General features: G+C 35.5%; 1 protein-coding gene across 1 annotated transcript; it reads left to right on the top strand.

The window, feature by feature from the left end:
- Positions 1 to 3422: 3422 nt before the first annotated feature.
- Positions 3423 to 12021, top strand: LOC100378301 (uncharacterized). The gene is made up of 5 exons (XM_002742365.4): positions 3423 to 4123; positions 6990 to 7678; positions 8757 to 8913; positions 10384 to 10522; positions 10975 to 12021. The coding sequence occupies exons 1-5, from the start codon at positions 3626 to 3628 to the stop codon at positions 11109 to 11111; spliced, it is 1620 nt and encodes a 539-aa protein (XP_002742411.2). The 5' UTR covers positions 3423 to 3625; the 3' UTR covers positions 11112 to 12021.
- The last annotated feature ends 527 nt before the right edge of the window (positions 12022 to 12548 follow it).

Here is a 12548-nt window from a genome sequence, read left to right as displayed (position 1 = left end):
GGCGCGAGTTCAAGGTGCGTGATCTTTTAGCTTTCCAACAGTGAAAAGGGTACAAAATTTTGACCTTATAAAATGTGTTTAGGGTCATTTTGAAAACCCCTTTCACAGACATGGGTTCCAGGTATTTCCACAAGTTTGACCCCGGAATGTTTACATATTGAACTACAGGGTCATGCGAATAACTACTGTGACATGTTGACATATTGAACTACAAGGGCATATGAATAACGACTGTGACATGTTGACTCATTGGACTACAGGGTCGTAGGAACAACGACTGTGACATGTTGACATATTGAACTAAAAGGTTATATGAATAACGACTGTGTCATCTTACACATTGGACTACAGGGTCATACGAATAACGACTGTGACATGTTACATATTGGACTACAGGGTCATACGAATAACGACTGTGACATGTTACACATTGGACTACAGGGTCATACGAATAACGACTGTGACATGTTACACATTGGACTACAGGGTAATACGAATAACGACTGTGACATGTTACACATTGGACTACAGGGTCATACGAATAACGATTGTGACATGTTGACATATTGAACTATAGGGTAATACGAATAACGACTGTGACATGTTACACATTGGACTACAGGGTCATACGAATAACGACTGTGACATGTTACACATTGGACTACAGGGTCATACGAATAACGACTGTGACATGTTACACATTGGACTACAGGGTCATACGAATAACGACTGTGACATGTTACTCATTGGACTACAAGGTCATACAAATAACGACTATGACATGTTACACATTGGACTACAGGGTCATACGAATAACGACTCTGACATGTTACACATTGGACTACAGGGTCATACGAATAACGACTGTGACATGTTACACATTGGACTACAGGATCATACGAATAACGACTGTGACATGTTACTCATTGGACTACAAGGTCATACAAATAACGACTGTGACATGTTACATATTGGACTACAGGGTCATACGAATAACGACTGTGACATGTTACATATTGGACTACAGGGTCATACGAATAACGACTGTGACATGTTACACATTGGACTACAGGGTCATACGAATAACGACTGTGACATGTTACACATTGGACTACAGGGTAATACGAATAACGACTGTGACATGTTACACATTGGACTACAGGGTCATACGAATAACGATTGTGACATGTTGACATATTGAACTATAGGGTAATACGAATAACGACTGTGACATGTTACACATTGGACTACAGGGTCATACGAATAACGACTGTGACATGTTACACATTGGACTACAGGGTAATACGAATAACGACTGTGACATGTTACACATTGGACTACAGGGTCATACGAATAACGACTGTGACATGTTGACATATTGAACTATGGGGTAATACGAATAACGACTGTGACATGTTACACATTGGACTACAGGGTCATACGAATAACGACTGTGACATGTTACACATTGGACTACATGGTAATACGAATAACGACTGTGACATGTTGACATATTGGACTACAGGGTCATACGAACAACGACTCTGACATGTTGACACATTGGACTACAGGGTCATACGAATAACGACTGTGACATGTTGACATAAACAACTACAATGACAACTACAAATCAGATTTGTATGGTATAAGATGATATGAATGAAACAGATCGGGTCACATAAATTAAAAATTAATTTTGTATGTAAAAACAAAAACAAAACAAAAAAATAAAGGAATTTGTTATGCTTCCTTACACATCAGTATTGTAGTGCTTCATCAAATACACCATCTCTAGTTTAATAAGACAATATTAAAAAAAGCGATATTGGTCTCAGTATGTAATTGACATTAGCATGACATTACTGATAATCATGTTATAATTTTGTGACGTAAAACCGTATTTTTCATTTATCTTCTTTAATAATCACAAACGCTCCAGGAAGCACGTGACAATTTGCAAAATGAATTGTAGGAAACAAAATACGAACAAACACTCAATTGCCAAGAACGGCGGAATCAGGATGCCATGTTAATTTACCATACCAAGTTGTCATAGTCGTAACGAATTATTTTACTTGTATGTCATGTAGTAAATATATTTTCATTCAATTTATTTTCTATAAAATGGACGCAATGATACTTTATCACGTGTTCTGTTGCCGTGGCGGCTGTAAACGAATTGAATACATCATTAAACCATAATTACTATATTCTCTGCATTATTTTTCATTTCACTGTCATGCCACGCTAGCGTATCTGCGTCTACTGAGTACGTCATCAATCTAGTCGACAACACATGACGCTGTGTTAAGTTAGGTACGAAAATATTAGGGATTACGTTTGATTTCAAACCTGGCAACAGCTGCGTTTAGTATAATATCTAAACACTAAATATGGTATTATATCTGTGTATTATAAATGGTGTACAATTTCACCAAGTACAATACAACACTGTAATTTACGCTAAAATATGTTATCCTTTACCCAACATATCTCTTCATTAATAAGTATCTCAAAAATAAACAAATATTACACAATTTGTAAAATAATATTCATTTTTCGTACGGCCCAGCCTACTCAAACGCGAAATGTTCACCTCGTGATTCGTTGTCTTACACTGACCCGTATGATTGACAGAGATGATGTACATCCATGAACTCTCCCTCTGTGTGAATATTCATAACGAGATGAATATTCATGTTGTGAGATTTATGGAGATACTTGCGTAATATCGCCACTCAATCGTTACGTTGGTTATATTCTACAGTAATTGCGAAGCACAGACAAGTGTATGCTCAAATATTATTCAAATGCATATACGAATTTTATACACATTCAAATATTATTTAGGTACATATTTAAATTTTATTCGCGTATATGGTCGAATTTAGTTCAGTTACATAAGTTCGAATCCAATTGAAGTTTATATTACAATTCGGTTTGGGTTCGTATTAAAATACTATTAGAATACATATTTAAATTCATATTATTATTATTCCCTTTAAACAGTTAATAATATAACTTACTTGTATTACACAACATAGTAAATATTGGTCTAATATTATTTCCATATATAACACGCGCACCTTCCTGTGTTCACATTTTTATTTGTGAAAATAAGTAATTGCAAGAATACAATAGAATTCAGTGGCATGCAACAGCGAGGGAAGTTTATCTGAGAGTGGATATTCCACGTTCGCATCTTATATATGCTATAACAAGGGTCGGAGACACCGACAGAGGTCGATGGTAGCACTGTTGTAGTGCAGCATATGCAAATTAGATATACTCTGCAAGCTGTAACACCAGTTGTGTGATCGGATTGGACTCAACCCGTAAACCTATTACAGTCGTCTCTACTGGAGCAGAAGAAAAACACACGTCACCATGTCAAAGTTCAAAATATTTAATATGTTCCACAACACTCCCTTTATTTTATGTTTTGTTTGACGACCCGACACACATGTATTCATGGTGGTTTTAGCAAAATATCGATTCCTGGTGAGCGGATTGTCAAGGCTTCTATGTTAGACGTGTTTTATGCGTGTTTCGACTCGTATTTGTGGGTGATATCTCTTCGTAACAGTGCCCAGATTCATAGACTGACGTCCACTACCTCGAATAGATGATTGCGATGTCATCGAAGTTCGTTTTCCGGGTTTTGAAAATAGTTTTTCTCTTTATAGCAGCGACAATTTTCCTCAGTAACGTATTAAAACGTGTGCAATTTGATCCGTCAGTGCGCTACCTAGAGGATTATAAACCGCGCGTGAAATCATCGTTGAAAGAATTGCCATTTGCCGGTGATAGGGGAACAAATATCATGGCGCCTGCCATTTATCCACCACAAGCTAACAACTACACTGATGATTACGATTACGATGAGATGAACCGAGCCAACCCGCCGATCAATGATGTAGAAGAAGATATGCTGGAAGAAAACAAAGATGATACAGATCTATTACAAATGCAAATCACAACCACTCATAAGGCAGTAGATAAAATCAGTTACCCCCCACGTTCCACGTTACCAGCATTTTTAACTAAAAAGAAGTCGGAACCTGTTGAAATCCCACGTACTGAAATAAAAGTGAAGGAACCAAGTAAAGTAGTGGTTCCCGAGGTAAGTAATTATTGTCTTGGGATAATATTGTTTAATTGAGTTTAGCTGTATGTTACGGGTATATTTGTATTGGTGATGAGTACGTTCCCCTGCTATTGTTATCCGCTGTTAAACACGGCTTTTTTTATTATATTCTGTTGACACGAGTTGGTATGACTTTCAAACGCTCATAGGAAAATAAACTGACAAACAATTGAAATAATTTTATTGTAATGATTCCTAGGCTTAAACAATACAGCCTCAGTTTGACAATCAATGTAATGTCAAAATGACATATTAAATGCTACATTAATTTCTCAGGTGAATCCTCAAATTGCTGGTTTTCTAACATAATAGTTATTTTGAGGTCAGTTAACAGATTAAAACATGAACAAAGCGAATTTGTGTCATGTATTGCTGTTAGGCAGCGGACACAATCGCTCTGTACTTATATTATACATGTATGACGTGAAGTGTTCATTCATGATAAAATGCTTTAGAGTAAATATGGTGAAGGTTGTTTCAGCGACCTCTAACACAGCGGTTAAATTGTAATGTCACATCACGTTCGTACCGCACTTTTGGGGGAGGGGGATTCCTGTATTGTCCTACTCATCTGCATCTGTCTACGTTGACCAGCTATCTAATCAGTGTTTCGTTAAAATTTGATAATTAATAATTACCACATTCCTCATAGGCTACATATGTAAAGTAGATGAAGTATAAAAGTCGGAAACGTGCATTGGAATTATTAATAACTTGTGTATTATCCGTCACTCACATGACATTGGACGAAGCAGGCACGCATTGTTAATGAGATGTGTACGTGGAATTTAATAATTTCAACGAATAATTACTATTCCTGTTTCTGTTTTACTATTCCTCTGTTGTTACTATTCAACTTGTGTTACGATTGTATTTATACGCAGAGTACTGTAGAACTGCTATACCTTCAATATGTGATACAATACATGAAATGGAAGGTTAGGTTTACGTAGCTGGAGTGGCTTACTAATACACCGTATAAGAGTATATGTCATGAGTGACTCTAAAGTATTCAATTTATAAAATGAGTCAAAATTAAATGTGTCCATTTAAAATTACTATCATTTCATTTACAAAAAAATACTTCAACGGATATAGTGTGAAACGGCCGGTACATTCACGTGCTCTGAGTTTGTCAGTTATATGTCAAAGGTCAATATGCTTGTATTGACCAATCAAATTATCGGGATATTTAGTACACAATATATCGAAAATTATTACACTGTTTTATAACACGATGTATGAATTAAACTGTTATATGCCACTAAATGCACTCATACACGAATAAAATGCTAGATTGAGTCTTCCCGGAGGTCATACGACGCAATGGCGGGTGGTGTCTAAAACATTTACCATTTGTACTTCAACTTTGAAGTACAGAATTATTTAAAGACATGTCTGCAACAATACACATTTAGTTATTATTCATAACATTTCAATCAGTAGTGCGATAGTGTTTTTATATTTGTCTCACTTCAGTAACGTACACATACAAATATATCCATGTGCAAAGAGTATTTTACTACTATAGTTTTATTATAGATTTACCACTACTGTTAACTGGCCAATAATTGGATTTCGTTTGACTTAACCTCACCCGCCGATTAACGTAAACACACCTAAAACACTCTTTAATATTTCCGTATTCAAAATAATTCTAAAATATGCTGACTGACTGTCGTGTAACTTCTCATGAATATGGATGTACATCTATGTCATAAACAAGGGGTTGTTGGATGTGGTTATCAACCAGATCCGTCAGGGCTCAGTCACTCTCCTAGTAGAGAGACTGTGGTCAGGGTGACAGATATTCCTTATATTCGGCTGCACTGCACTGCATGAACGAATATAGCGTGGTTAACTTCCTATTGTTTCGTGAATTCTCTTTAGAAATTACCTCAACGGCCGGTGAGTGACTGTTTCGCTGATTGGTTGCTAAATTTAGCACGCTACTGTCAATAATATTTTTAACAATGATATGTAAGTTATACGTTTTTCCGCAATGTCATGGTCAACTCGAGCGTGAAATTGGCGCTCCCAATGTGCGTCAGTCAAGTTTATGCAAATTTTTAAGAAATTGGTGGCAAACTATGAAAGTGATAGTTTACCTGAACCTTTCTTCCTAACATCGGTTAAAAAGAATTTATATCATCCACATAAGCATTTTAACATTGTCTTTGACCTATGCGTTTCAGACAATACCTCCGCTACTCGGACATACATTCTGGTAATTTGTAAATAATATGATATTAGAATACGTTTTGTCGGATATGAAAGATATATATGTTGCGTTATTATACATTTCGAAATTGTTCTATTTCTCCACCAAAATATGCCCTATAAAGTAATCAAATTGTCCCGCATTTTGAAGAAGTTTATTGACTTTAATCATAATTATTTTATACATTGTTCTTACGTCAGCTGATACGTATTTCCTGTTTGTGCACACCGGCTTGTGATGTGAGGGTTGGTTCCACACGTACACACTAGTATGCTTACAATTCGTACGTCAGCTGATTTTCATTTCCTGTCTGTGCTACGCCATTTTGAACAGCTGCATAGCAACAGGCAATTAGCAACGCTACCTACAAACTTCACTGAACCCAACATACCCCGCATTTACCTATTTTTAATCATACCTGAAAGTGAAGTTGTCTGATAGAGACCGATAAACCGGAGAATATGTTATTCATTAAACAGAGTTACATATGTACCTATATGCACATGATGTTACATTGAATATCAGTGTTATATACTGCAGACCGACCTTTACAAGATGGTTCATGTGATATAAGCTTTCGTTTATTTAACACGTAATATATATTTTTGTTTATTTTGGCAGGAATTCCCAGATTATTACAACTCAACAAGAGATCCAAAACAAATGAAGTATCTCATTGCAGTTAATTTTCTGCAAGGAGGACCCAACTTCCATTACGAGAATTTTAAACTCGGTTTACTCTACGCACTACACCACAAAAGGGCTATATTTGCCCTACCATTTGCTAATCACTATGGTCTGCGGGAGCAAAGATTCTGGTGGGGATTCGGTGAAACCTTCGACATGGGCGTCCTTAATAATATGATACCCGTAGTTTCACCTAAGAGGTTCCAAGAAGTGTGTGGTGGGAAAATAAATCTAATGTTAGTACATCCATTCACGGAACGGAATCAAAGAAGTTTTGAAGTCTACAAAAAAGCTTTTAAGCTGTCACGTACCTTCATGAAAGACATTGTAAACATTGATTTGCCACCTTGGGAAAGTACTCCTAAGTCAGTAACAACAAGCAGAGAACAGTTTTTTGAACAAGCTGAAGACGCACGATGTCTAGTAATGTACAAACCTTTAGATTTTTGGAAAAACATCAAAGAAGAAATTGAGCCAGGACGGAGGGCTCTATTGCTTTCGTCAATCTATAAACACCTGGATAGAGCACCGTCCGTGAAGGAAATGGCAGACGACATTTTAAAGAACATCTGTGACGGTAAACCTTTCATGTCAATGCACTGGCGGAACAGGACGGGAGAAATGTAAGTGATCATCCGTACCCTCTACAATGAGTCACACATACCATCTTAGGTATGAGATGCACCTCTTGATCAAAACGCGCTTTATTTCGGCTTTGTTGTGACTACATAGAAATGTTTTCATTTTATTCGAAAATGCTATTTTTATGAACGTATTTGCAGAGTAAGTTGCATGATTAATAAGACATGTATGTCTTTATCAAATTTGTGGTACCTAACTTTCAATACAAAACCAATTTTAGCAGATTTACGCAACTCTGGCAACTCTGAAAATGTTTGTTTCTTGACTCTTAAAAAGAGGTTCAATGCCCTTTTCCAATTGTTTTAATATTTTCGGATAAATCCCAAATTATGATTCTCTTAACAATATGACCAGCATTGTTGTATATCACAACCAATGGTGCATGAATGAACTGATCAAAGACTATAATTTCTGTTGATCATAACCCATTCGTGATTGATTTCTCCTTTTATCTAGTCAGCAAAAATAGGACATCATTTGTTAAGTTGCGTTTTCATAATGTACGAACATCAAACAATTCACCAGTCTTAACTCTTCATCACCTATAGCCTTATCTAAGGGCTGTATTAAAAGATGATATTATCCACAGAGGGGGCAAAACATTCTAAATATATTCTGTAAATGATTTCACCTTGGAATATTGATCAACTAACTTACTCAATCTATAGCTACTTTACTAAGTGAAGCCTCTTTTGTATTGTGGTATTCTAATCATGAATCGCGTCTCTGTGAACAATACTACTTAGATCAGTTTCCTGCTTAGAAAGACGCGAGACTATCCCATTTAATACCATCTTTGTGTTTCGGTGCAAGTGATATCATTTTCATTTTTTATATTACAATATTGTTCAAATAAGAAGTAAGATGCACCATGTGTTAATTTGAGATCAAGTATATAAGTTTTACACCACTCCACATGTCTCTAGTCTAAGAGTTATTTATATTTATATCTGTTAATGCAACCATACATATTTATAAAGCTAATACATATATGGTGTTCACAAACACTGTTCAAAATGTTTTATGCTGGTGATACTAATCCTCTATCCAATATTACAGATGCGGACGTCAGTTGAGGAACTCTGATCGGTTAAACTGTGATAAATTATTGCCTTACATATCCAGTGCGAGTAAGAAGGTAGTTGGTGGAGTAAAACAAATAATGATACAGCATGGCTTATCTTGTATTTACATAGCTCATCCATCATACTCGTCGGTAAGTACAGTAGAATACTTTATTTTAGCTGGAATTAATTTTCGCTGAGAGGACTTTTTGGGTGTTTTCCATGGAATTTATTTTCACTGATTGCTGACGAGTTGAATGTAAAATATAGGAAAAAGGGTATATTCACTGGATTTTATTTTCACTGTATTATTCCTTCAGCGAAAATTAATTCCAAGCGAAAATAAAGTATTATGCAATAATTTGATTTAGAGTAAGGATTGTCATAACGTTGCCACATGGCATGTAGAATGAGAAAAAGTCGCTTTATGACGTCACTTGCGATTTTACAAATCCAATACCCCATCTGAATGATGGTCATATGTGAACAGCTGACAACCATATATGATCAATGACATCGTATTACGCCGACTGGTACCGGCGAATCCACATTATGCGTGACTTTTAAAAGTCTCCATCGTGGGGTTAAACCACGGTTGTCTTGAATTTGTCAAAGGAAGTTCTGAAAATTCCGTAATTTGCTTAGGATGGGATATACAAGATCAAAGTACCGGCAATATCAAATATGAGACAAACTGACTGCAAATTAATCTATGCGAACTCACAGCGGCAATTATTTGACTGAACGAAACATCGTGGCCATCTGATGTTTACCTTACATTGAACCGTAAAGCCATAGCCATCTTGTGGTCACGATTTAACTAGTACAAAACAATACTAATAATTACCAATGTTTAATTTGTGTTGAACTTTCAATGACAACTTGATTGATATTGAATTTATATCCCCCAAAGTACAGAAGATTTGTGAATTTTGATTCAGTTGACACATTATTGAATTGTATTAATCCATCAGGAAATATGAAATAGTAAAAATTGATGAATAATAATCTTTCTGGTACGTACTGTATATTGAGTAAGGGAATGATAAAAAGTATTCATTTCCATGTCAAGATCGCACAAATTAGCACACCTAAACACGCAAGTCAATACGAAGTTACTTACATGAGTTTCCTGATTGGCTGCAGAAGCCAAACACCTAAAAGTTAGGTAATGTGTGTGTATGCTTTAGCCCAACTGAAACACGCGATCTATTCTATGTTATGATGACACTGACATCGCTCCGAACTTGTAAATTAACATCGAAATTGTATGGCGGATATATTCATGTTTGTATGCGACATGAAAATAACGCGCCACAGGCGTTAAGATTGTCGAAAAGAATGATTTTGCGAGGGACCACGATACGATGTTTCATGCTTTCCTTTTATATAATCGGGGTCGCGGTTTAACTACTGAGCTTAGAATGCCTACGGTGAAAGTAGCGATTGTAACGAATTCAGAATCAAACATGATTCTTATATTTTTTTTTATTTTCCTGTGTATTATTATTATGAGAGGTGCTTATTATATCAGAAAGATAACATACTGGAGCCAGTAAACGGCGGCTATATATATTTTAACGTATACTGATATATACTCATTTTTTGGAATTGTTAAACAGGAGATCGTCACATATATGAAAGAAAAAATCCCCAATGTCTACACTTCTCAGAATATTCTTGCGATGAATACACCGGCAGTTGCAAGACTACGAAGAGAAAATTATCTTTTGTCTCTAGTTGAACAGGAAATCGTGTATCGTAAGTAGAGATTTAAATTTGTTATCACTATACGAGGGTTTTATAGTGCACATGTGTTCTTTCATGGTCCAGTTAGGTCAGAAATTGTTAGTTTCGTTTGTTTATGATTTGTACATTTCGACGTCTCGTGAATACAAACAATTAGGTCAAACGAGATTTTCCAGTATTTCGCATACAACACTTATCTGTAATGCAGTGGGTGATGGGCAATTATGCAATGAGTTTAGCGATCATTGCATTACGATCGAGACTTAATAAAATGGTAAATATTACACAAATTGTTTAGTTTGTCGATAGAAAGTATGTATATCCTATTTTTAAAAAGCTCTCTCTCTCTCATTGTAGTTGCTGCTGAGTATTTCTATAGATGGTGGTTGATGATTCATTTAAAAAAAAATCGGTGTTAACTTACATTGTGTTTATGTTCGCACGTTCTTCTCTTTCTTCACCAGGTGGAGTGGTATTTATCGCGAGCCTGACAACAAACTGGTCCGAGTTCGTTGCTGATCAGCGGACAGTTAACCACAGAGAGACTCTCTTTCTTCATCAAATTCCAGGAGTACCAAAACAGTTATACACTCTAATCTGACCAAGTCGAAATATTATGATCGTAAACACTAAATCCCTGAACATTATCAGCTGTACGTGTTCTAATTTACATTCGTTTAAAATTGTTGTCTTATTTTAGCAATTATCAGGTGGTGAATTGTAATCCATTCTTTTAATGGAATTCACAAATCATATAATATATATCATATATATGTATATATCAACATTATAATATGATTACGTAAACATTGTATTGCGCAACACGATTCAATTGTACAACATACTAGAAAACTTGTGCAACAATTACAATGAATTGATTATCAGGGGACATATTACACGAATCGTGTACTTACAAATGTGGGATACCTTCCATTTTCGCAATTCAATGTTATGTTATTTTATATGTAAATTATTAACTTGCACACGTTTCACGTATGTAAATAGTATTGCCATGAAAGATATATGGTTTAATTGGACTTATTTATGTTTATATGTAATTCATTGGTTCTAATATTTCTAGCATAAAATTATTTTACGCATACAGCAAATAATTGGAGCGTAAAAATCTCAAAATACACTTAAGGAAATGGTTTGTTTAGTTTTTAAAATCAAGTTTCAAACAGTATGATCACAGAAGTTGAAAGTCTAAACTATAGGATGATTCAACCTTAATAGACAATATTGGAAAAGATTTCCTCTAAATGTGTAATTTTGTCATATTACTTATTGCTAAAGTTCACCTCACAAGTCTAAGACATGGTCACTCTGGAGTTATATTCAGTAAAACGGTTGAACATACAAGCATAGAGGCGGTTACATTTAATGACCCCACGTCTTGACACAAGTATTGATTATAGTGTGAAACCTTAATACAAAAGAATTGTCATTGACAATAATGTGACAATCAAAGTAAATGGTATATCAATAAACATTGACAGTTATACTACGGAGTCTGAATTCTGCACTGAGCTTGTTCTATCTAGAGGTTCATATGAGTAACCCGTATCCCACACTGCAAAAACAATATACATGTCATACAGTACACTTCGGTATTGAAACATGCGTGTAATATTATATAAATGATAACCCCAACAGATGTGGACATATCAGTATTCGCAAAGTTGTTTAAGCCCTGTTTTGGTGGCATGCTTAGTGTTCTTAGAGTATATTCCATCAAGTAGCATAGTTAAGTCGTCATTACTTGTCTAAGCGAACAGTGGAGCATCTGTACTGGGTACAGTAGCCGCTAAATGCGTAAATAGATATTTACGACACAAAAGAGACAAAACAGAGAGAAAAAATAATTTTGTTGAAAATATTATTACGAAGAACATTCTCCGTCAAATTCAGTATGCCGACGACTGATAACTCATGGGCGAAACTGTCAACCGTACACTGCCAACGTTTAATTTTGAACCATTTCACAATACGGCAAAATCAAGACAATAATCATCTAAATGTAATTGCACCGGAAGAT

This window comes from Saccoglossus kowalevskii, chromosome 5 (genome assembly GCF_978046115.1).
Source record: "Saccoglossus kowalevskii chromosome 5, keSacKowa6.1, whole genome shotgun sequence".
Taxonomy (NCBI): domain Eukaryota; kingdom Metazoa; phylum Hemichordata; class Enteropneusta; family Harrimaniidae; genus Saccoglossus; species Saccoglossus kowalevskii.
Note: the sequence above shows the minus strand (reverse complement) of the source record. Positions and strands in the feature narration are given on the sequence as shown.

Excerpts from the sequence above, each read along its gene's own strand:
- LOC100378301 (XM_002742365.4), top strand. The coding sequence starts at position 3,626 with ATGATTGCGATGTCATCGAAGTTCGTTTTCCGGGTTTTGAAAATAGTT. Across the intron at positions 4,124-6,989 it reads GTAAAGTAGTGGTTCCCGAG|GAATTCCCAGATTATTACAA; the intron begins GTAAGTAATTAT and ends TTATTTTGGCAG. Across the intron at positions 7,679-8,756 it reads CGGAACAGGACGGGAGAAAT|ATGCGGACGTCAGTTGAGGA; the intron begins GTAAGTGATCAT and ends CCAATATTACAG.